This window comes from Dioscorea cayenensis, chromosome 15 (assembly GCF_009730915.1).
Source record: "Dioscorea cayenensis subsp. rotundata cultivar TDr96_F1 chromosome 15, TDr96_F1_v2_PseudoChromosome.rev07_lg8_w22 25.fasta, whole genome shotgun sequence".
Lineage (NCBI taxonomy): Eukaryota > Viridiplantae > Streptophyta > Magnoliopsida > Dioscoreales > Dioscoreaceae > Dioscorea > Dioscorea cayenensis.
The window spans coordinates 10,679,268-10,704,043 of NC_052485.1; the positions used below are offsets into that span (position 1 = coordinate 10,679,268).

Here is a 24,776-nt window from a genome sequence, read left to right on the forward strand (position 1 = left end):
CAAAGACCATTATCAATGTTAGCACACATTCAACCAAATTCAACATACTAAAAAAAAGCTTCTGTTTATCTTTTCCTCCAAATAATTCCTCAAATTTCACTCAACCGAATCAGCAACCATCTTTTCTCATGGCAATCAGATAGAAATTACACTCCTAAGCAGTGGGTTGTAATTTCGATATAATAACTTAAATTAACAAAAAAAAAAAACATCGATAGGGAAATTAGAAATAAATATGATCAATAACATGGTAGCCACAAAAAGAAAAAACAAATACATTTCAGAGCTTTCCTGTACATATTTCAGATCTATTTGAATGAGAAAATTTTGATCTGGTCCATCTGTCCTTTTGATCCTATCAAAAACAAATAGTGAGCTCATACAAAAACTTTCAACACTCAAATCATCTTTCAAAGATCTGATAAGGATGACAACAAAAATTCTATGCTCTAATTCACATCATAAATTGCATCTTGTGTTCTTCATGCTATGACCTCAACATTATCAAACCATTAATGGTGATAGCCATCACACATCATTCGAGTATGTCTTGAGTTGACGGTATATCCCATGCATCCATCGTTCATGGATTTATTGTTTCTCTGAATCTCGACACTTTCTTAGACCTGCCCTTATCGCCTTCAACATTTCATCGACACCGATGTGTTTTCTGCACAAGGCACCAAAATTTTGTCACCAATCCAACCAAGCAGTAGTAATTCTACTAGGAAAGTGAAGGTGAGAAGAAAACTGAATGTAGTGTGAATTGGTAAAAGGGCAACTCTTTTCCTTTCTTTTTTTTTTTAATTTCTAACATTTTCACAGTGTCTAAGCAAGGTCAAGAGTAAATAGTTTGAAAAGGAGCAACAAGAAACTCTTGAAAAACAAAACAATTGATCAAACAACAACATAGAAGGGGAATACATAAAATTAAAGTCAGAACAACTTAGTTTCCTCTTGTCTCTTCTTTCTCACTTCAGACAAACCATTCTAATTACATCACTACACAGGAGGAAAATGAAGAAAAGATAAAATTTAACCATAAGATCACAAAAAAGATGTGATTTTTTTGGTAATCTAAATGACATGTACAAATAATAATGTAGACTTATTATCTAATCAAGACGTAACAAGGCATGGATAGATGGCGACTTTCTCTCATTGAGAATGATGTGGTTATTCTAGGAAATCTTGTGTAGTGAACAATCAGCTGATGGAATGTTTAATAAATTAATGTGAACCTTTATGCGTGAAAATTTTGGTAGTTAGTTTAAGTTTGTGATGACTCAAGAAAGAACTTATTTGGTAGAACATTAAATAAAAAAAGAAATTTATTGAAAAGGAGTCTTTCTAGACAGCCTGAAATCAGAGTTGTGTGATGTTATTCATAACTAACCAGTTGCTGATATTTATAAAGAAACTGACAAAAAAATAGTTATCGCACCTTTGTTATGAAAGAAAACAATCTGTTCATGAAAATACAAAATTAATTAATAATTTTCACAAAGTTCAATCATCAAATATTATATTGAAATGAAGACATTACACATTTGCAAAAGGTTTGGCGCCTCTAATATAAAATAATAGCAATAAGCTTTCCACTTATATTGGAGTATAAAGGCAAGATCAAGCCATTTTATAGTATTGCTTCCATATATTTATCAACCAAGATGGAAAAAATAATTTAAAAATTTGATTAAAAACTAAAGTGGAGCAATATAAAAGGGTATAGCAAAGAATGAAAAAGAGAGACAGAGGGAGAGAGGTCATACAATACACTAGTGCCCACAACTGAAAGAGGTAGGGGATAGTCCTCGATTGCTTTTTCCTTTTGATATCCATTACTGGATCCAGATGAAGGCATGCCTACTACCTTATCATCAGTATATAGTTCTCCACTTGTTTCCAAGTTTGATGCTTCTTTATTTCCAAACTTTGAGATTTCCTGCACCAACTGTGGCAGTCTCTCTCGCGCCTATCATAGAAAACAGAAAATGTTCAGTGATATGTATAGAAGTAATTGGAATCAGTATTGCAAAAACATCAATCCTTAACTACATGAGAAAAATATAAAGGGATATTAGCAGGAAACACTATTATGCACCTCTGGAAGGTCAATTTTGTTCAAAACCACTATGTATGGCCGTTCAAGATAATCTGGATTGTACATTCGTAACTCCTGGAAATAAAAAATTAAAAAATAAAGCACTTTTAAGATCAGATGAATGTTAAACATTGAAAATGAAGAAACAGAACCTGTGCTCAGCCTTTTCATTGATCATATATGAATCAATATTTTAGGAAAATCATAGCATCTAACAGGCTAGTGATACCAATAAAGCAAAAGGTTGATGAATGAATAGGAAGAAATCTTAACGTAAAATCATTTGAACTACAATTTCAATTTTCCCTTGCAAGAGTTCAAGAAGATACTTGCCGGCACACAAAACTAAGATCTACATTGTTGAATCAGACCATCACAAGCTAACAATCCTTAAGAAACATATGTTCAATATCAGCATCAAGAATCAATTTTAAAAAAAAAAAAAAAGTGAAAGAAAATATAAATTAGACTATATTTGAATGTTTTTGCTCACCTTTCCTCGTGCTAATGCAATTCTATGGAACAACCAAATCTAAGTTTGTGAATGGTAGTGATAAGAAGCAACAATGTGCCTGGTTGGCAGAGGAGGTGCCAGAAAGAAGGCCCCGAAAATAAAGCAAAAGCCTTCTAATTTGATGGCCAGTCCCAAGTTCCTCCTCCATCACCAACTCGAAATTTCTGGCCAACCACTCTCAGACTTGAAGATCATGCCACGATTCTCTTGTGCAAGACTTCGCATCATATGATGGACCTAATGTATCTATAATCCAATGCAGAGAGGCTTTTCAATGGGTTCCTCTTCACAAGGAACATCACCAAGAAAGTTGATGACAATTTCCCATTAATCTTCTTAGTTAGCAAAGGAGACACATGAGCTAGCCAACTTTGTTGCTCATGGTGAGGTAGCTCTCATACTATTTCGATGTGCTCAGTCCAACAAAAAATCTTAAGCTTTAAGGTGGGATGACCTAGGTGGCATGGGCTTGTAATCAAAACAGAGAATTTAAGATTAGCTAACAATTTGATTTAACAGATTGAATGAGAAGTGATCAGAGCTAGTCAATTTATTTTGGCTGGTAGTTTACATCTAACCATTGCTTCTATTGAGCAGGTCTTCTAGAGTATAGTTGATATGAAGGTTGAAAGAATGGATTTTCTTCACTTAACCATCACTAAAATTTACATCCTATATGTTGTAAGAACATAGGAAATAAAGCAAGGACTTAAAAACTACTAACTTTCCTCATTTACGAGGAATAAAACAGGTCATTTTCCTAATTTCTAAGTTCATAGTTTACACCACTCACTATTTTATGGAATAAAAGATAGATAACAAATCCTGTAAAATCCTGTCTACAGTTGTAAAAATCAGTAATTTGACTTGTGATTAGGCTGAATCTTCTTATTTTCAACAATAAAACATGTACAGCACATCAGACTAAATCAACAAAGGCCAATTGATCACTCCAATGAGATGGAAATTCATTAGCAGTTTTCTTATTCAAATAAGATCTGAAAGAATGGCTCCTTATTGCCACCCAAGCCAAATGAATTAAACAACTTAAGTGAAATATTTGCTTAGCATTGCTGTAACAAAACAGCTTTGTCATAACTTAAGCTGTCTTCTTTAGTGCCCAATTATTCAATCTAAATCATCTTAATCACATGCAAATTATATCAAGTAAAAAACAGCTTTAAGCATCTCAGTTCCTACTGGTGTAACATGCACTAGATACTTCAGTGCAACAACTTTGTAAGTGCTATATTGCCTAAAAAGTAGCACGTAGAAATTATCACCAATAGTGATTTGCACCTATTGTATTCTCTTATCATCAATCTAGCTAGAGGGAAACAAACAGTACATATATGAACCAAATTCAACCACTCATAAAGTTTTTGATAAGACATGATCATATAGTTATCTCAGATTTATTCGTGTACACCTTATGCTGTTTTCAGCTAGTTTTTGCTAATTTTTGTGTGTGTTTGCAACTAGTTTTCAACTTTGTTTGAACGGATATTACTTAAATATTTATTTGATGTTTTTCAAGAAAAAAATGTGGCAAACCTGGGAGAAACGCACCATGGCCATGTGTTGTGAAGGACCACAAGATCAAAGAACCAACTAGAACAAAAAAATTCAGAAAGCTCCATGGGCAAGCCATGGCCAGGTCATGGTGGTGGCCACGACGATGGTCAGGAGATTTATTTTTTGGAAACACTAATCCATTAGGACTTTGTGCCATTTTTGGGAACTTTTGTGATGTTCATATATGGATGGAGGGCTATTTATCATCAAGCATCGAGATGGATCTAGGGAGCCGTTCTACTCATTGATCAAAAAAAGAGAAATAAGTAAAAGAAAAGAGGACAAGAAAAACAGATTAAGAAACGAATCACAAAAAATTGAAGATCATCAAGAGTTTGTTTTATTATTTCTCTGTTTGGGCATCATGAACTCTTGTTTGTTTTTGTTTGTTAATTTGATATCAGCACGGAATAGATTTCCTTACGATAAGATGTAGCTTTTGTGACTCTTTGAATTGTGGACCTTATAATGTATTGATTTATTTATGAGTTTATGCAATTGAACTTCAATGTTGTAAAAGCTTTTGTAATCAAAATTGGATTGTCATCTTCTAATGATGTTTCCAACAGAGAAGTCAGAATTTGATGATTTGTATTGATTTCACATTAATGTTTATGACTAATTAAAGCCTCAAGATTAGGTTACCCAAATACAGATCCAAGAGCTTATTGTGTGGTCTGTGGAATTCATTAATCGAACAGAGTGAAGTTTCTGAGTGATTCTATTCTTATTGCAATTTAGTTGTAAGGTACACTGAGCAGAGGCTTATGATTAAATTGTGTTCTTACCTAAATAAGGGCAAACAACTATTTGAGAATCCTAACAACTATCATAGTAAATCCAATATTAGAGTCTATTCTTTGATAGGACAAAACTAGAGTCAAACCCTAACATCCTCATATCATATAGAAACCCCTTGACAATTTTACTGTTTTTTTTTTTCATTAGTAATTTTATTTCTCCTACAACCAATAAATCGTTTCCTCAAATAATGCTAAGAGTAATATTATTTAGTTATAGATAACAAAGTCCTCGCAAGGAACAATGCTCTTGCTCATCTTTTGTTACTTATACAGCTAGTGTGATTGCTAGAGTCAATCTTGTCACATCAACTAACATAATACAGACAACGTAAAGATGCATTTAATAGAGCCATATGTAATCAACCTCTTTCACAGTTTTGTAATCATTCATAGGGTCCTCAGCAGCAGCATCAACAACATGAACCAACAATCGAGTTCTTCTTAGGTGTCTCAAGAAATTGCGACCAAGACCCTACAATCAAAGTTATATCTCTCATTTAGAAACATAGATCCCTTGAAAATAAAAAGGGATCAAATGAGACATCACCTTTCCTAAATGAGCACCTTCAATAAGACCAGGCAAATCTGCCAATGTTGCTTGAGACGAATATTTTAGTGCCCCTAAAGTAGGATCACCATCAAGTCGCCCTAGGTTTGGCATCAAAGTTGTGAACGGATAATCAGCAATATCTGGTTTTGCAAGTGTTACAGCTGCTAGAAGGGTAGATTTTCCAGCATTTGGAAGTCCCTGGGGTAAAAGACACAATATGCTCATCAGCACTCACTCCTTCAGAAATAAGTTGAACACACCATTATAGATATCAAGCAAAAAGGTTTCAGTCACTTGAAGCCATACAATGCTCCTGTTATATATCTAAATTAAAAGGTTAAATGTTGCATGGCACATTTGTATTTCCCAAAGATTACAAAATAGAGAAAATCCAATATTTTTAGTTTGCAGGGATGGAAATTCACATAATTGGTGCGAAATTTATTACTTGATTATTTAGTAAAAAGGCAATGTATAATAGAATGCTAGTATGGGCATGGAGTCTGGAAAGTTTATAATATGTCCTTGCCTTAACAATTAAAGACGTTCCCATTAACAATCAACCATTCCAAAATTCAAAACGCTACCTTCAGGAAAGAGATGAGAACAACCCAAATAGGCGCAGAGCTTTTAAGCTATTGAATTTTAGGCCCTTTTATCAGGAACAATATCACATTCTCTGAGGAGACTTGTGAGAGTTTATTGGTCCTCTAGGTAAAATGAGGCCCCATTTGACCCTATCGCCAAAAATAAGTTTGCAGTCTATCCTTAAAACAATGGAGACCATGTCTATGTTCCACAATGACAACAAATTCAGCTTGAAATTACGTCTATTTTGGCACGAAAGTGTGCTTTTCAAAATTGTTAATAATTTTTTCAAGGAAGCCAACTACACATTCCTCAGATTACTTTTACAATTATATAATGGACATTTATGTAGAGATTTTGGAAAAGGAAAAAAAAGTTTTGGGCAAGGACATCATTTTTTTTAACTGAAATAATGATACCACATGATAGTTCGTCCAAAGTTGTCTGGTGGGTAAAAAATGGCAAAGGAATAATTTGAGTTATATCAAATTTTACCTGCGGCATAGGTTTCAAAATGTGTCAGTACAAATGAAGCCAAAGCTAAACCACTTCTAGTATATTCAATCCAGCCATAATTTAAATTTTAATTGATTTATTTAATTTGTTACATACTATAAAAATAAAAATATCATATTTTCAAAACATCATTCAGATAAAAAACAATACAAACTAATAATGAACAATTATTCTAGCAGTTATCATAACTCATTATGTTAGTGAATTATGTCATGCATCCAGCCTAATTTGTCAATAATTGTGCATAATTATATACCTTCTCATTAATCATGTCCTTGCATCACTTGCTTCTTTCTCACAATAGGTTGATATTAATGCCTATATCCTGATTAATACTAACACAGACAATATTTCAATAAAATAATTCATGGCAAATAATAATATTCACAGATATATAGATTTTCATTCACCAAAGTATTGAAAGCATCAATCAGAGTAACCAGAGCAACCAAGTTCCAGTTTGTATTTATTCTAAAGACAGGTGTCAGTATTTCTAACTATGCACATACCACAAGACCAACATCAGCAACAACTCTCAAAATAAGCTCCAAACTGACTTCCTCACCTGGTTGGCCAAGAACTAAAACCTGCAAAATGATCAATGAAATTGCATTCGTGTAGAAAATAATTTATGCATAGCATTAAAAGAAATGGTTGAAAAATTTGTATTGTCAGAGATAATCTATCATTTGTAAGCAAAGAGATGGCATTGAAGCTGTAATGGGGTGGGCTGCCTAACGACCTAAAATGGGTGAACATTGAGAAAAATTGGGAGGAAAGCCCAAAATAGTTTCAGATTAGTATCTTCAAAGAATCCAAAAATGAGTTTTGCATTGAGGAAACTAATAGTCTAAATTTGAAACTAGTCTAAATATTGAATCCAACCAACATGCAGTAACCAAGTGAAGAAACTAATATTTTGCTCAGGAAATTGATAAATTTAAATCCTCATGTGAATGTTAATCCAGGTTTTTCTTTCCCTCGACCTTAACACAAGACAACTAAGTTAATAACCAGTGTATCTTTTATCATACATGTCACATGGTCATATATTTTGCTGATAGATTAATTGACTTTCATAATTAAACTTTCAAAAGAAAAGAAACCAAAAATTTCATGCCTATTTAGTTGATTGGTAATGAATATTAAATTATTCTCTGTGTCCAGTGGGCATCGCTTCACACAAATATTTTGTATGCATAGTTACATACAATAATTGTTCTGCAGGACATTTGTTAAAGGTGGTATTTAAGAAACTTCAATAGAAGTATATCTGGAAACACGAAGGAAAAACTCCAAAAATTTCACATTAGAATTCTATAAGATATAGAACATGAGTGGACTACCATATGCGAAGTTTCATAGTCTTGCATATCTATCCATTCTTTTAAGTATAAAACAGGTATGCATCAATCAAGTCCAAACAATGGGATGATTTCCACCTCTATCCATGATCTTATTCGGGAGTTGTATCTAGGCTAGGCATTGGCCTTGTATGAAGGCCAAACACACCTAGCATCCAAAAAAAGGCTTAAAATGTCAAAGGTGTTACTGTGGTGGAATGCTCATGCAGTTCAGCAATGTAATTAATGATGGATTAAAAAACAAAAAAAAACCCAAAAACAGAACTGAAATTCGAAAAATTGCTTAACCTAATCAATCGGTTCAGTTTCAGTTTGGTCTCTTCCAATTTCTGTTTTTCAGTTTCGGGTTTAAAGTTTATCAGTTGGTTGATCAAATTGAAACTGTTCATAAAGTATATGTCATAAAAATATATATGTGACATGAGCAAACCTATTACACAGCCTACACAGTTATGCTCTTATGTGGTTGGTCACTTGGTTACCATCTAACCCTCTATTATTTTAGATTTTTTTTTTATTACTTAGTTGAATGATACAATTTTAATACTTAGGTGTTGTTTGGATCAGCTTATTGCTCATCCAAAAGCACTTATTTTATAAGTTACGTGCTTATGAGGTTTGTTATTATGTTTGGATGGGCTTTTTTGAATAAGCTGAAGCTGTAAAATAAGCCCAAATACAGCTTATTTTATAAGCTGCCAAAGACCAGCTTATGGAAATAAGCTGTTTTTGATAAGCTATTTGGTTGAGTGCATTTACTAAACTGCCCTCAGTCAATCCAGTAAAAGGGCATTTTAGTAATTTGTTGCTGTAAATGTACTTTTCAACTAAACATCCAAACATTTTCACAACTACAGAAGTGCTTCTGAAACTAATACATCCAAACAAAAAAATATGCATAAGCACTTAACTTATTCTAAAAGTACTTTTTCCAAAAGTGCTTCTACAAAATTAAAAAAAAAAAAAAAACACTTTTTTTAAAAGCCAATCCAAACAACACCTTAAACAAAGCTACGTCCTAAATCCCTCACAGCAATTGCAAGCCAGTGACATTCCGCCCTCTGTATATAAGTGACAACAAGGGCAGCAGGCTAACCAAACCGATTGAAACCATTAACTGGTTAGCATAATCAATTGGTTTGGTTCCAGCCCGCAACTTTAAGAAACTGAACCCTTTGGATCTATTCTCAAAACTTGTACATGGTTTGTTTAACCCAACCATCCCCACCGTTACAGAAAAGTGTGCCTCAAAAGCAGCTTTGAAAAGGGTAGCCCTGGCCCCTGCCTGCTGCAGCCAATCCAATCTCAACAACTGTACTCAGTTCTCAAATGAAGTTGAATATTAACAGCATTAACAGTGCCCAATAACTTTACAATAGGTGACAAGATAATGTGAACACAGTCAACACACTATAAAGCATGATATGTGATGGCTGATACTGCTCTCTTCATGGTCAGGAAGCACAACAAGGAACTAAATTATGCATTTTACTGTAAAATCTTTTCATGCTATTTTAGTTTTTATTGTTTCTATGTCCATGGATTGTTTGTTAAGTTACTTGTATAATGTGTACCAAGGTAATCACCCAACAAAATTCTAAAAGAGTAATATCCATATGCAACACAATCGAAAAGATGAAGATGACCTAAACAATAGATTTCAACAAAATTTGCATCAAAAGTAAGGTTACCTTATCACTTTCATCCCTCATTACATTAGTAGATAAAGCCATAAGTTTTTTCCTTCTATTCTCAGGCATCTCTAGCAAGCTAATCTGCCAAAAAGGAAACAGCCAGATGAAACAAGGCAATGGAGAATGAGGTAGCAAGTACATGGCGGTAAGCAATTTCCCAATAAAACCTTTGGAAAACAAAGATAATAATTCATATCCCAATGAAAATATCTATAGGGATGTTAGAGTTTTGGGTTGTCAGGCCTCGTATTAAGGTGCAAGATTATAGAGGATAACTAGGAGTTTTTCAAGTTCATAAGTAGATCATAATATATGATAAAATATTCAACAATCCAAATTCTTAAAAGTATGATGCCACTTATCCGAATTTGAATCTGATTGGGATTGAAGAAGCAATCAAGTTTAATGTACTTTCTACAGCAAGCATTTATTTCCTTTGCAAGCTAACATACATATGCTTCTAGCAAGTGAATTAATAAAATAGAAACAGATCACTAAAACACTGTAGAGTGAGCACTGAGAGAGGCCTATTGCTCAAAAAGGTATAATCTATGTAAGAGGCCACATGTGAATGTGTAGGTGTGATAAAAAACTCAACTCGTAAACAATTTGGCATTCATGCCATGTAACTCTAACAATTGGTGTTTCGAAATTAAGATATCATTCAAAAAGGCAAATGAAATCAGGAAATGCTATGTAAGCTTTTCCCCTTCCTTCTGCTAGCAGAAATCTTAATGTGCAACCAAAAGAAAAAAAATTATGAAACATATAAACAAAATTTTACGCTGATTCTCATAATTATTACAAAGAAAAAAAATTAATAATTTTGTATACTTTGATAAATATCACATTCGATACCCACCCCACCTTGTCCTCCCCTTGCAACAAGAATTTCATCACCAGGATGCGCCAAGTCTGCCAGAAATTTTCCTCTTTTCCGTTTTACTACAGTACCTGCAATATTTCTCAAAGGTCAATAATATTCACATTTCACATAAGGATCATCAAAAACTTCGCTTCAATTGCTATGAGTTTAATAATTTTGAAAGCTCAATATTTTTACTGTAAGGGGTCATGGGTCATATGAATTCATTCATTATCCAAGCTACCAACATAAATCAAATGTAAAAGATTAGATAATATAATTCTAATATTAAGTAACTAATACTCCTGCATTGGTAAATTTAGTAAATTTGGAAATTTAGTCTAGAATTGAAAAAGAATTTAATATACAAACCTACTGGCACAGGTATTCGCAATGTTGGTCCAGCAAAGCCATCATGCAATTGTGAGGTCAGGGTGCCCATGGCATCGACATTGCCCCCTCTTTTTGCACAGTAACGGCTCTTCTTATGAAATTCCAAGAGAAATTCCTTGCTTTCATCTGCATATATTATCACATCACCCCCATGTCCACCCATCGGCAAGACGAGAGAGCCATCAAAATCCCTTTTAAATGAGCTCTTTTTCTTTGACTTTTTTTCAAATTTTCCTTGCATTTTAGAGCTAGTTGTCTGGGCAGGCATGTCAAGTACAGCACCATGACCTCCATCTCCTGAACGAACAGTGATGATAACCTGATCAAAATATTTATGTGGTTCCCTGACCAATGTATCAAGATTGGCAGGGCCAACTTCTTTGACCCTCACAGATCGGCAACTAATCACTGTATGTTGAAAGCTTTCAGAAGTTATTTTCCATTGTTTGTTCCTGTAAAAAAGCATTGAATAGTACAAATTACTAATTTACTTTAGGGGTCAAGATAGAAAATAGTCAGCTGAGAATAGACACCGATATTGTAAGTAGATCAATGTTGATACAGCGTGCATAATAGCTGATGTATATATAGCTTATGTGATTGGAGTACTAAGCAATTATATGATTAGTCCAAGGAATACACGATCAGAGGCCGCCAAGTGACTGCTCTGATATCTTAGAGGCACTAGTAATTCTGTAATTACATACACCAAATAAGAATAATCAATCATGGGTTTGGTTAGTGCAAAGTTTGTTAGTGATTTAGATAAAATGAAATCAACTACAGGTTATATATTCTAGTTTGGAGACTGCCCAACTAGTTGGGTGGATATGTTGCAACCAATGGCGGCAGTATCTACTACATAGTCTGCATACATACCATTGACCAAAGCTTATAATTAAGGCTTGATTGGTGAGTTTGGTAGGTAATTTTCTCCCATGTAGTTGCATTGTGATAACAATAGTTTCGTTTGCTTGGTAAAAACTCTGGTCCATCACAAAAGGAACAAAGCATATTAGCATCAATTATCATTTGTTCACAAAATGATTGAAAATGATAAGTTGCATGTAGTTAAAGTTTGAACTAAAGAGCTTAGCGGACTTGTTGACCAATACAATGGATCTAAAGAAGTTGAAGTGGAGCCCGACTTTTCTAGGTATCAAGGCAATGTGAGTTAATGGTATTTTGCAGGAGCAAGTTCATGGTTTTCTATCTAGGGGAAATTTTTGGGCTTGGTGGTACCAAATCACTTGTTAACAGTAGACAATTATGTAAGGGCAGTTTAGAAATATGGTGTTCAGTGTAAAAGGGGCTCTTTGAATAATAGAGATAGGAGAAGGCCTTCACAAGTATCAAGACTTGAGAGAGCTTAAAAAGAGAGTATTTGTTCCAGAGGCCTTCTCTCCTTTTATCCATTGTTTGTGTTTGATTCCAAGTTGTGATTTTCTCTCATTGTCTTTTCAATGCATGAAAGGAGCTAGTGAGAGATTTATCTTATAGGAGTTGGAGTTAGAGAGAAAGATGGTGCAAGAAGACCATTGTTTAACAATCTCATCTTTAATAGTGGAATAGCACTTGTCAGTCTGTTTAAATTGTTTCCTTGGATCACAGTCACTCATTTAGTGATTTCTAAGTTAGTGTTGTTTGCACATATTGTGTTGGCACTAACAATGGTAATAGAGTGATCTGGGTAAGAAAGGGTGATCTTCAAAGAACGACTAAATAATCTCCATGGATCAAATAAAAAGCAATCATATAGTAGAAAGATCCATAACCCAACATCTTCCACTAAGATGGGCAAGAACTATACCATCCAAATTAGCTTTGGCCTTAATAAATAATTAGATTTCATGTCAAATGATGCTGCAAACCATTTATCAACCATACTACATTATTAACTGTTTTGTTGAATAATTTAACTTAAAACAATGTACTACCATGCTATATGGTCCCTCTAAATGTTTAAGGTGTCATTTTAGCAACCTCACTCGCAGCACTGAGGGCAAAATTCATATCAAATTGAAGACACAAAATCCAACACAATTGCGCTGCAAAAATTAAGCCAAGCAAGCAAATACCTTTCAATCAAAACCAATCAACCAAAGCCATTGGAACTAACATAATTCCCTCTAACTTTACCCATAGAAACCAATCGAAGACAAGCCAGCCCTACGCTCATGATACATGATTCAAACAAAAATTTTTCTTTGATTTCTTTGATTTTTATGCCAACATACAGATAAACATGCTACTACAAAGGGTTTTTCTAGGGTTTGAGACAGAAGAGGAAGTATGGGAAAGAAAAAGAAAGGATACCTTTTGGTGGAGAAGAATGGCGAATGAGGGCGGAGAGAGCTGGGCCAAAGGTCTCCATGAAGACTCTTAGCAGTGAGAAGCATGGATGGATGGAGAAGAAGAGCCATGAAACTTGGCTTCCCTGCTTTGGTTACACAGTTAACACCAAAAAAAATAATCCCTATTCAATGGATATGATGGATCATGTGGCTATAAAATGCAATTTTTTTTAATATACCCCCTTGCAAAAATCTGAAATTACACATAAATACTAGTAAATTTTCTTCCATCATACATTATTATTATTATCATTATTATTATTATTATTATTATTATTATTATTAGAGTAATGCTATATTTAACGAAAAAACTAAAAAGGGGAGAAACACCCACGTGAGGCTCTCCCTTCTCTCTCTCTCGTTTGGTTCTCTCTTTCCCTCCCTGCCGGCGCTTCCCTCCCCTTTTTCCGGCTCCGTCCCGGCCGCGACTTCCCTCCGCCGATCCCTCCCCAGCTCCCCGCGCCCGTCCTGGCCGCCGTTTCCCTCCCGGCCGGCGCTTCTCTCCCCAGATCCCGGCTCCGTCCAGGCGACGAGAGCGGCGACCGGAGAGGGAAGCGACGGGAGAGGGAAGCGACGGGAGCGGCAACCGGAGAGGGAAGTGACGGCAACCGGAGAGGGAAGCGACGGGGGAGGAGGAGGTGGCTTGAACGGCCGCCGAGAGAAGGGGAGGGAAGCGGCGGTCGCCATGACCGGGAGATGCCCTAATTTTTCAAGAGAGAGAGAGGACCACGAGAGAGAGATGCCCTACTTTGTTTCTCCCCTTTTTAGTTTTTTTATTTTTTATTTTTAAATTAAAAAAAAAAATCAAAAGTCCACGTCACCAGCCACATCAATTGTGTGACTCGTTCGTGTGGTTTGTTCGTTCAATATAGCATTACTCTACATTATTATTATTATTATTATTATTATTATTATTATTATTATTATTATTATTATTATTATTTCCAAAACAAGCGAATAGACCGCTAAGAAAGGCAGAGGCATTCACAAGTCTCGGCAGAGCAAGTGAGGGCAAAGGGCGAGCACACATGGACATTGGGACCACCCACACATAACCACTACTCGCATTTCCAGAAATATACCATCACCCAATAAACCATGTTGTACCATGTCCTAATTTGGACCTCATGCCTCTTTAGGATTTGTACATGCATTAGGTATAAAATAATCATTTAGCACTAGTGGCATTTTTGCATGCTCGCATAATGACTTCTGTGCGAAATCCAGTCAAAACTGGAGGCAATTCGGTTATTTGACCCTTCTTTGTTCATTCTTTTAATAGAGGGAAAAATGATAATTTTATCATTTCCTTAAAAAAAGGCCACTTCTCCTTCTCTTGTTTTTTTTTCTTTCGTCTTCTTCCTTAACAGTGAGCTCCTCCCTCCTAAATTCTTTCCGATGGCCAATCTTGACGAATCACCGTCCAAAAATCTTCTCTCACTTATTCTTGAGCTCGGTAGGAGGTCTTACCCCAGTTTTTACTTTGTATATTCATTGTGTTTCATCATTTTTCTCATTTGAAAACATAGATTAAAACCTTTGATTATATTATGTTTTGTGAAAAATCTTGGGCTTAAAATGGAGCTCTTGATCTTGTTATTTGTTATCTTTGATGCTTGTAAGAAAATTCTATTGTTTGGTGTTGTAAATTTGAGAAAAACTCCATTGTTAGTGTTGGGATTACTATACCAGTTTCAAAGTTATTGTAGAATCAAAATCCTATTGGCATTTTTTTTACTTTTTTGGTCCAAAAGGAAGGCTCTTCATGCTTGAACTTCATTAGAATTAATTTACTTCAATTTAAAGCCTTTTGGAACCAAAATGACGTCGTTTTGTCCTATAACCCTAGTTGCATGTACGGCATGTCAACCTCGCGCATTCATGCATTTTAGTTTTCATTATTATATTCATTACTTCTTGGATTCCCTGCTTGTGGCTAGGTGGCGAAACATCTTTTAAGTTCTTAGTGGAAAGAAATAGCTGAAGAGTGAGGGCATCTCGAGCTAAGACGACTTGTTTCTTACGAGAAAAATGATGAAATACAATGAGTATATAAAGTAAAAACTTGGGTAAAACCTCCTACCGAGCTTAGGAACGAGTGAGAGAAAGTTTTTAGATGGTGATCGTCCAGATTAGCCATCGGAAAGAATTTCAAAGGAGGAAGGAGTCCATGATTGAGGAAGAAGAAGAAGAAAGAAAGAAGTGCCAATTTCTTTTTTTATATAAAGGAAATGGTAAAATTACCATTTTGCCCTCAATTGAAAAGAATAAATAAAAAAGGGTCTAAATAAAAGAATTGCTCCCGGTTTTGGTTGGATTTCACACACAAGCCATTGTGCGAGCATGCAAGAATACCACTAGTGTTAAATAACTATTTTACGTCTAATGCATACACAAAAGTTCAAAAAAAATCTGAGATTCAAATTAGAACCAAGGTCGTTGGTTCCACCGTACATACTATTGAAAAAACTAAATTTATATATATTATGCATGCATCCGATGGTTAACCATGGGTATTACACTACTAAGTCATTAAATTAATTCATTAAAAAAAAATATTTTCCCCCGGTTTAATAGTGTGTGTTTTTAAAGGTGCATAAGTATAATAAGCACAACGGTCTTTTAATATATAATATAAATTTTGTATATATTATAACACAAAATGTAAAAGTAAAATGATTTAATAGAGATGCTCCCCCGGATACGGTTCCATGATAGTTACAATAGAGATGTGACTCAACCTCACCTGTTGTATTGCCTTAATTTAATAATGACTTCTAAAGTAAAAGGCATAAATCTTTTAAGATAATTATCAACCTATCCCTATATTATATAATAAATAAATAACAAAATTTATAAACCATGACTAAAAATGAACCACGTCTTAATTTCGTAATAGTTACCATAAAATCAAGTTCACTTTATCAAAATTCATGATTTAATACACACCTATGCTTACAAGAAAAATAACTAAATGTCTAATGAGTATCGCATATAAAAGGTATCAACACACGGCATTTATTTTTTATTTATTATTGAATGATCGCATGTAATCAATGATCGCATGTAATCAATTTGATGGTGTGCATATAAACATATATATATATATATATATATATTCTAGAGGTACATATGAAAGGAGAAACTTCATAATAATATGAGTATAATTTTGGGTTTCATTGCAAAATCACCCATGTTTACCTCAAGAAACTAGTTTCAATAGAACAAAATATTTTCTAAAATGATGGAAATTTTTTTTTTCTTGAAGTACCTAAAATGATGGGATTAAAGTGCATGCAAACCAACTTAATAAAGAGCTGATCAAAGTACAACAGTGGCAGTAATACACAAAAACAAAAAATACAATCAACCTTTCAACATGAATAAAAAATTTGCCACCATAGAATATTAGTGCAAGAAGAAAATTTGAAGAGCACACACACATACACACATGTATATATTATTAAAAAGACCATAATACCAATAACCTGTCTTCTTCAATCAAACCAAACAAGAGCATATGGCACGGCCGCTTGTATTATAGCATGTATAAACAGTTCTTTATCTTCTCCAATATATATCCCCCCATTTGATAATTACATTGGCCAACTAAAGCCTTCACAAGACTCATGACTACCAATATATTTTATAATTACATATGACACCAAGCCTCACAAGAAAAGAATATAGATATAGATATATAGATTTAGATATATATATATAGATATATTACAACAAAGTCAGCATCTAAGTCTGTACATTCCCATGTTTAAGCACTATCCTTTGTCACATCTTCTACAACTGCTTCAATCCACACCTGCACAAACAACTCATGGTTATATGGTTCATAAGGCTTGCATCTCCTTTGGTATTGGGTACAATACCAAATATCACAATATATACAGATGCACAAAGGGTTTTCCCTTTGGTTATGTAACCCTAAGTTTTTAATAATATTGACATCAAACCGGTATTCATAGTCTAGTTACATCCCACAAGTTCAAGTATGTCATCTGTTGAATTATCTTCTGCGCCTCTTCGAAGCCCCCTGCACAAATCAACGTTGGCGTTACTAAAAATAATATCATGGGCACATAAAGATATGTAATGAAACAAGCATCATTTTTCAAAGCATAGATATTTGCATGCAAGGCAAACATTTTAGACCCAGTTGGAGAAATCACTACAGATACATGATAATATTCCAAGTATAATGAATTTTCAAGCTCCCTTAACCAGATTTTTTGAAACTATGCTCTTTATTTATACAGCTTTTTACACATGGGTATGGTTTTTTTCCCATTATCTCCAAAGGATAAATCTATTTTGCCCACATTTTATCTGCATCATATTGAAATCCTTCCCCCTATAAAGCTTAGAAGTATCTTCAGATTCAACCAACTCTATGTCCTCTCCATTTCTTATTCTTTTTGTCACTAGTCTCATCTACTTAATTCTTGATTTATTGAGTACATCATCTGACCTCTACAGAGGACTAATTTCAGATGGATAAGTGAAGAGCCATTAATAAATTCTTGATAAACTTGGTAATTGACTAAATTGCATTCGAGGACACAGATTCGATAACCCAAGAAATGCTATGTCAAAGACAAATAATACAATTATTTGGGGACAAAGCCTGAATTGGGCCGATGATGTAGTACAGTTGGATGAAAACAGGCCTTAATCCCCGAAACACTTATGGGTAGGATTTCAAAAACTAAAACTTGAAACTGGATAAAAAGATATAAAATAAAACCCAAAATCAAGGCTAAAAATCAATGCAAAGGCATAATCTTCTCTTTCTAACCGATTGCTCACAACTCTCCCACAAAGGTCCCTCTTAAGAGTTAGAAGAACATTCAAAAAGCCAAAAGAAAATAGCCTGGGAAATAGTGACAAAATCCACAGAAAATAATAGAAACAACTAAATAAGTTCATTATCACTCGTCAAACTAAATTTACTTCTTACCATAGTGTTAGGTCCTTTCATAAACCTAAGATAAATCTAAAACCTATTAACTACCTGATATAGAAAACACTATGATAGCAGTAACATTGGGCCAAGATTCCTAAGAGTCAACCCCTCACAATAATAAAAATATAACAATCTCCTAATTGGTGAAAAGAGAATTTTATTTCTTCCTTTATTAAGCTTTTTCCTTCTTGAGTGAGTCTTGCCAAATTTAGGGTGATAATGCATATTCAAATAAGATTCAACCACATCTTTCATATTGATATTGATATTTTTCTTTATTAGGCACTGCATCACCCAAGTAGTTTGTTTTCTTTTGAATCCCAAGACTTCTCAAGCATCATAAACAATTACCTATGGGTTACTACCAACATTAGTACCCAACCCAGCCAACAGAGAATCCAAAACTTAATTAACTTATTGCCACTAATTCCTAAATGAGTTTTTGATTATGTAAAACCATAACTTCATGGACAAAATGGAAACAAAAGTATAGCCAAATGAAACAATGAAACAAATAAGTGGAGTACACAATGTTAGTTATGAGCATTCACAAGGAACAAATACATCGATATAGAAGTAATAACTGTTAAACTAACAAAATAGTAGCATATTTCCTTTTTAATTTATGATCATCATATCATGTGAATCAAGACCTGTCCAATTATCGTGCCACAACATCCACACCTTCAAAAGAACAAGTGGTATGCACAACATCCCCAACTTAATTGATTCACTCAGCCAAAGAAAAGATTTTTTTTTTTTTTTGAAAGGATGCCAACATAAACTCTATAAAAAGTAGAAGCCAGAAAAAGGTTGACAAAGAACCTTCATGATTTGAGATTTAAACACATCCGAAAGAAATTCAATATATCTGAGTAATTTATGGCCAAAAACCAAAAATAAACCTACTGGTGCCTTACTCAGTACTGGAATAGTGCATTAGCTATCTATGGGAAACTAATCCAATAGTATTTGAAATTTCAATGTCGGCGCATGTGCCTCCAAGCAAAGACGCACCTTATGCTCCGATTGGCCAGAACCATTTTGAGTATTTTGAGTGTTCTTTCCATTCTCAGGACCACAACTTTGACAAAAGAAGTGTTCAAGTTTCTTGGCTTCCTCAACAGTCATATTAATACATGTAGGATGGTACCTGTAGCAAAACGAATATTATGATGCATCGGTTTGTTTTAGCAGCCATGGTCTGCAAACATCAGTGGAAAAAATATAGATGCCCCATTTGTTTCATGAGCATGGCATATCAAAAAGCAGCCATCAATAAACATCTGACAACTGAAGCTATGCCATCCAATTCACTATGCATTTCAAAAATATACTGAATGTTACGCTATGAATATGACTGAGACTCTTGAACCAAACCAATAACTAAAAAGCTCGTCTATGAATTTAAGTCCCAAATCAAGAGAATTCAACTAGTGAGATCCAAAACATGACATGGACAATCTACAGGCTGTGTTTTGAGTCTAGGTAGGTGAGCAGTTTCAGTGAGAGAGCAGAATCCGTTATTTTGTTGAAAATGGAGCCCAGAAAAGGCCAGTGAAAGACTAAAGTCATTAAGTGCACTATTCAATAGAGAAAAAAAAACAAAAAAAAACAAAATGAATAGTTCTCATATACAAACTTCATTGTCAACAAAGATAGTTAAAAGCTTTTCTCTATTGCTTTTAAACAAAGAAACTAGAAATATATTGAGCCCAAGCAAGCGAACAAGGGCAAATATTTGCAAGATCAAAGTTCTTTCAAACTTCTTGTTATAGACCTTAACAGAATAATCTCCAGCAAATAGTTCAAACATGCTTCATTATTACTGGTAACATAAGCAATGACTGTATCAACTGATTGCATGTATAGTTTAATAAAAAAAAAACATGCAATATACATAATAAGTATTCAAATTTTTAAAACCTTTATCACACCAGGGATTAGTTTCATCATATATAACAACCATTCACCAACACGAAGAAATTAATCAGTTGAAAATTAATTTAGTTTATAGGTTCCTGTTGATGGTGGATATGCACATGAACAAGCCAAGCTGGTAGAACTGGCAGAAATTGCTCAATATTAACTCAATTAGACAATTAAGCCTAGTTCCTAGGCTCGAGCATGTAATGAATTGAGCTTGTGCTGTTACTGAAAGGTTACAAGTTATTACTACATGGACAAAGCTATCATGCTATAGGAGCATTCTTTTTCCCAGACAAAATGATTAGATGCCGTACGTACCAAACAATCCAAACACACCAAACACACCCTTATGGTACCAATTAAAGGAAGTATTTAAATATTTTATATTAGTAAATGTACAGTAAATTATTAACTTATCAAACTTAATCAAGCGTGAATGACCAAACCTGAATTCAAGTTTCAGTCAGCTTTATTTTGAGCTCAAAATTATAGTTTCGTCTCTAGCCCAAATTGTTCATAATTGAACTAGCCATAATCAAGCTAAAAATCAAGCTGAGCTGAAATTGCTCCAGAATGTTCATTCACTATACAACTTTACAGAAAATTTTTAAATCAATATGTATAGAAGCAGATCTCTTCCAATACAAGCTCACAATATTATAGCTTTACATAATTCCAATGCCACACAGAATCATCAAGCAAGCCTAAGCGGTGCAGCTAGCCCTCTAAATCTTAAGGGTTTGTTTGATAACTACTTTTCTCCAACCAAACACATTATAAACCCTGTTTTAAGAAATTTAATTATTTAAATAAATATATTTAACAATAAATTTTAAAAATTATTAATATTAGTAAACACAATACTATTTAGGAAAGATAACTTTTTATTTTTAAAATATTTAATGAATGGGATAAAAATATTTTATCTTACAAGATATTTGAGAAAGTTCCCTTAACCCCACAATCTTATTCCCCAACCAAAAATCCACAAGGCTATTGGGGCAATATAATGTTTTAGTCTCTGTCTTCCATTATGATAGTTAAAGGATCCATCTGCCAATGTAATATACAAAAGGATTAGAGCATGCTTATAATGGTTCAACTTTTCTAAAGAAGAAACTGAGAATAAAGCTGGCATTGATTGGTTACATCACCAGGAAAATCACAGAATAAGAGACCAATAGGGAAAAATGAAAATATAACTGCTGCAAACTAGTAAAGCAGGTTGACTAACTATTCTGAGAGGTATAAGTAAGGCTTCACATAGGGAGAACAATTTACAGACACAATTTCAATATCGAAGTTGTCAAATGCAGGCTGAAAAAAAAAAGAAAAGATCCACTTCCACGTTTAGATAGAAGAGTCCTTGCTCCCAAAGGAATTGTTCACATTACCGAGTGGCATCCATTGCTATTTTTTCTATAATAATTTTTTTCCTTATGTTACTTTTATAGATAAATCCAAATTTTTAATCAATAAGCATGGCTTTATCCTTTACACCGTCAGCCAAAAGTGTAGTACTTCTTAATTGCAAAATTTCAAGCAGTGGCATTGAAGAATAAAAGTCTAATACTTCTACGGATGTCATTCCATGTCTCTTATCCCCACATAAATGAGTTCAATGGTAGTCAATTTATTATTACAATGGATCAGGCTTGTGGAATTAGACCAGTTTTGGAAATAAATTTATGGGCATTTCAATTGGAAAGATGGCACACAAACATTCAAAAATCAAGGTAAATATGTAATTGGATTTTCCAGAGGCAGCATATAAAAGGAACACTAAAAGCAACTCATGTCATAAATCAGCTGCACTGATCATGAACTTCAGATGACCACAATAGTTCTCCAGGCCAATGAAGGCAAAGAGATGAGCAAAACCTTTCCCAAATAAAAATTAAGAAGTTGCAAACAGCACAACTATAGATCCTTCCTGAAATCTACATCTTTCTCTTCAAGCTCATAAATAAAAAATGTAAACTAAGCTTAACTATTTATTTTAAGGATTAAGACCAACGGACTAAGAAACACCTTCCCCCTTGCTAATCTGAATATGAACTGGTTTCTCACCTTGGTGGAACGACAGGGTCCTTAATGCTAATGTGTCCAATAATTGCAATCCAAAACCCTAGGCACAATTAGAATCAACAATCTTCCAGAGAAATTAAACCATTCAGCAATGTAAATCTTGTAAACACAAATCTCCTCTCTTTCCTTCATCGCTATTCTTCATGTTAACAACATGTACTTCATCACTAGAACTGAAGTAAAGAGTTTAAACTTCATGAACATATATATTAGAAGTTGAATGCCGCAAGAAAACATTGTAGTGACTGAAAATAGACCAAGAGGAATTTAAACAGATTTGACTTCCTGTCACTTTCACATAAAAAATTGCTAAATTATGGCCTAAAGAAATATCCAAAATATCTAATACGACAATGACAAGGGCATTTAAATTTAAATTATGTCATTATAATTTTAAATTTTTAGAAACTTACCAGTCAGAGCAGCTCTCACACTGGATCATAAGGTCATCAGGGTTGTAAGGCATCTCACACTTGCAAAACCTGACATGGAATAATTTTAATAAGATAAATATGGCCAGCATTAGGCTTTGGCATACAATAGATCATATGCCCTCAAGGATGTAGAAAATAACATGAAGATGAAGTGTTTCTATGGCAAAATTTGTCGCCAAAGGAACATGTAAAATAAAATAAAATATATCTCGGGGGTTACAACATGACATTCCCAAATGATCACCTTAGATTGAAACAAAGTCAAAGTATCATTTCCGTGTTACATCCGACAAATGATATCAAACAGAAAATGGTATTGAAAGACCAAGTCAATGCATTCTGCCCACCTGTAGTCAAGAAAAGACATGTATCTTGGAAAAAAAAACTTTCATTTGACTCATAGGGAAATTTTCCAATTCTTTGGAGATAATGTATCAGAGCTAGTTAAAGCTCCAAAGTTACTTTCTCACAACAACCACCATTAATCAAAAGGAAGGAAATTATCCCTAAATCTCATGGTAGGATCCTTCTAAATATATGCCCCAAGTCACATTGTAAATATATATTTGTCTGCCAAAACTAAGCTAAAAATGAAAAAACCAGTCTTGTTTCGTTTTGTTCATTGCTTCATGAAGATCATCAAGTGAAATGTTATCAGCATTTTGTCCCATAAGATGGGACTAATAACCTGTGTCCAGAATTAAAGATGAGAATCAAATCACTAAACTAACTCATGCAAATGGCACCAAGTAAAAAAACTATCAAATATTCCAGCCATGCAAATAATAATCATAAAGAGCCATGCTAAGCAATCAAGTGAAAGCTCAAACTGCTACCACCAAAGAGATCAACAAACTCCATAGATGAAAAGGGAAAATGTATGTGTGTCGAATGATGAAAGAAAAAAAAAAATATTTTTCATCTATTCATCAATTTCATTTTCCAAATTCAACAAAAGAAAGAAAATTTCACCAAGTTCCCATTTTTCCCCACTTCTTGTGCTCTATTCTCCCCAATGCAAAGATCAAGCACATTGAAAAAGAACAACCCGACATGAATTTCCTACTCACACTGCAATTCGGTCAGGAATGAAGGTTCCAGTCTTGGAAAGGTACTCAAAGCGGCAGAAGAAGTCCTCCGAGCCGACAGCATCAAGCTTGGTGTAGTCTTTGAAGGAGTGAACAACACACTTACCCTCAATAGTATCAGCGCTTTGCACATCATAGTGATCCGACAAGAAGACCTCCTTGGCCCCATGGAACCGGCGACGCCCTCCAATTGACTCCTCCGGGCGGTAGTACCACCGGACACGAACACGCACCCGCCGACGCCCGGCCTCCTCGATGCCCTCCACTTTGGCGACGTACGGCTGCCTCCGCGCGTCCGGCGCCCGCATCAGCACGCAATCACCAGCTGCAGATCAACAAATCAAGGCATCAACATCATCGCCATCGAGAGAATCGAAGAAAAAGGTGGAGAAGAAGAGGATTGGAGGCGCAACGCTTGATAGTTTTGGAGATGCCCTTGATGGTATAAGAATCTAGGGTTCGTTTGGGAGGCCGGGGCCGCGTCATGATCGAAGAAGGGGAGAGAGCTCGGCGGAGAAGAACGAGACGAGGGCGAAGGTGTGAAATTGTGAAAGCAGGTGGTGGAATGGAATGAAGGTTTTGTGTTTTCCGGGAATTTTTTTTTTAATTTAATTTTATTATTTTTTTTAATGACTATTATTATTATTACTTCATCCGTTTTTTTACTTGTCACATTTACTTAATTCATAAAATAAATTAATTAAAATTAATTAATTATTTAAATTAAGTTTACAAACAAATAGATAAATAAATAAATAAATGAGATTATATACATCTTTTAAGCAAAAGTAAATTTTAAAAATAAAATAATTTAAAATTTAATGTTATAAATTTTGTATGATACTTTTATATGTATTTTATGAATTATTAATTTATATTAGTTGGATCTTAAAGAGTTTAAAAAAATTATTATTTTATATATTTAGTGACATTATTAAT

At 34.3% G+C, this 24,776-nt stretch overlaps 2 protein-coding genes across 8 annotated transcripts; both read right to left on the reverse strand.

Moving 5' to 3' along the window:
* Window positions 1-236: 236 nt before the first annotated feature.
* On the reverse strand, window positions 237-13,431 carry LOC120277281 (probable GTP-binding protein OBGC2). Of its 3 annotated transcripts, XM_039284061.1 has the most exons (10): window positions 13,283-13,431; window positions 10,946-11,418; window positions 10,571-10,662; window positions 9,706-9,789; window positions 7,160-7,237; window positions 5,544-5,744; window positions 5,361-5,468; window positions 2,105-2,179; window positions 1,773-1,975; window positions 237-670 (listed from the first exon to the last, which is right to left on the reverse strand). In XM_039284061.1, exons 1-10 carry the CDS (start codon window positions 13,387-13,389, stop codon window positions 592-594), a joined length of 1,500 nt encoding a protein of 499 aa, XP_039139995.1. In that variant the 5' UTR covers window positions 13,390-13,431; the 3' UTR covers window positions 237-591. The 3 variants fall into 3 exon arrangements, with proteins under 3 accessions (XP_039139995.1, XP_039139997.1, XP_039139996.1); XM_039284063.1 differs by lacking the exon at window positions 9,706-9,789; XM_039284062.1 differs by lacking the exon at window positions 2,105-2,179.
* A 3,410-nt stretch (window positions 13,432-16,841) lies between these two features.
* LOC120277986 (chromatin remodeling protein EBS-like) lies at window positions 16,842-24,412 on the reverse strand. Of its 5 annotated transcripts, none has more exons than XR_005541537.1 (6): window positions 24,251-24,410; window positions 23,820-24,162; window positions 22,729-22,797; window positions 19,316-19,451; window positions 17,289-17,368; window positions 16,842-17,137 (listed from the first exon to the last, which is right to left on the reverse strand). XR_005541537.1 is itself a non-coding variant. In XM_039284860.1 (6 exons), exons 1-5 carry the CDS (start codon window positions 24,321-24,323, stop codon window positions 17,342-17,344), a joined length of 648 nt encoding a protein of 215 aa, XP_039140794.1. In that variant the 5' UTR covers window positions 24,324-24,410; the 3' UTR covers window positions 16,842-17,137; window positions 17,310-17,341. The 5 variants fall into 5 exon arrangements, 4 of the variants coding, with proteins under 4 accessions (XP_039140794.1, XP_039140795.1, XP_039140796.1 ...); XM_039284860.1 differs by having other exon boundaries at window positions 17,310-17,368; XM_039284861.1 differs by lacking the exon at window positions 19,316-19,451 and having other exon boundaries at window positions 17,310-17,368; window positions 24,251-24,412.
* Between the last annotated feature and the right edge of the window lie 364 nt (window positions 24,413-24,776).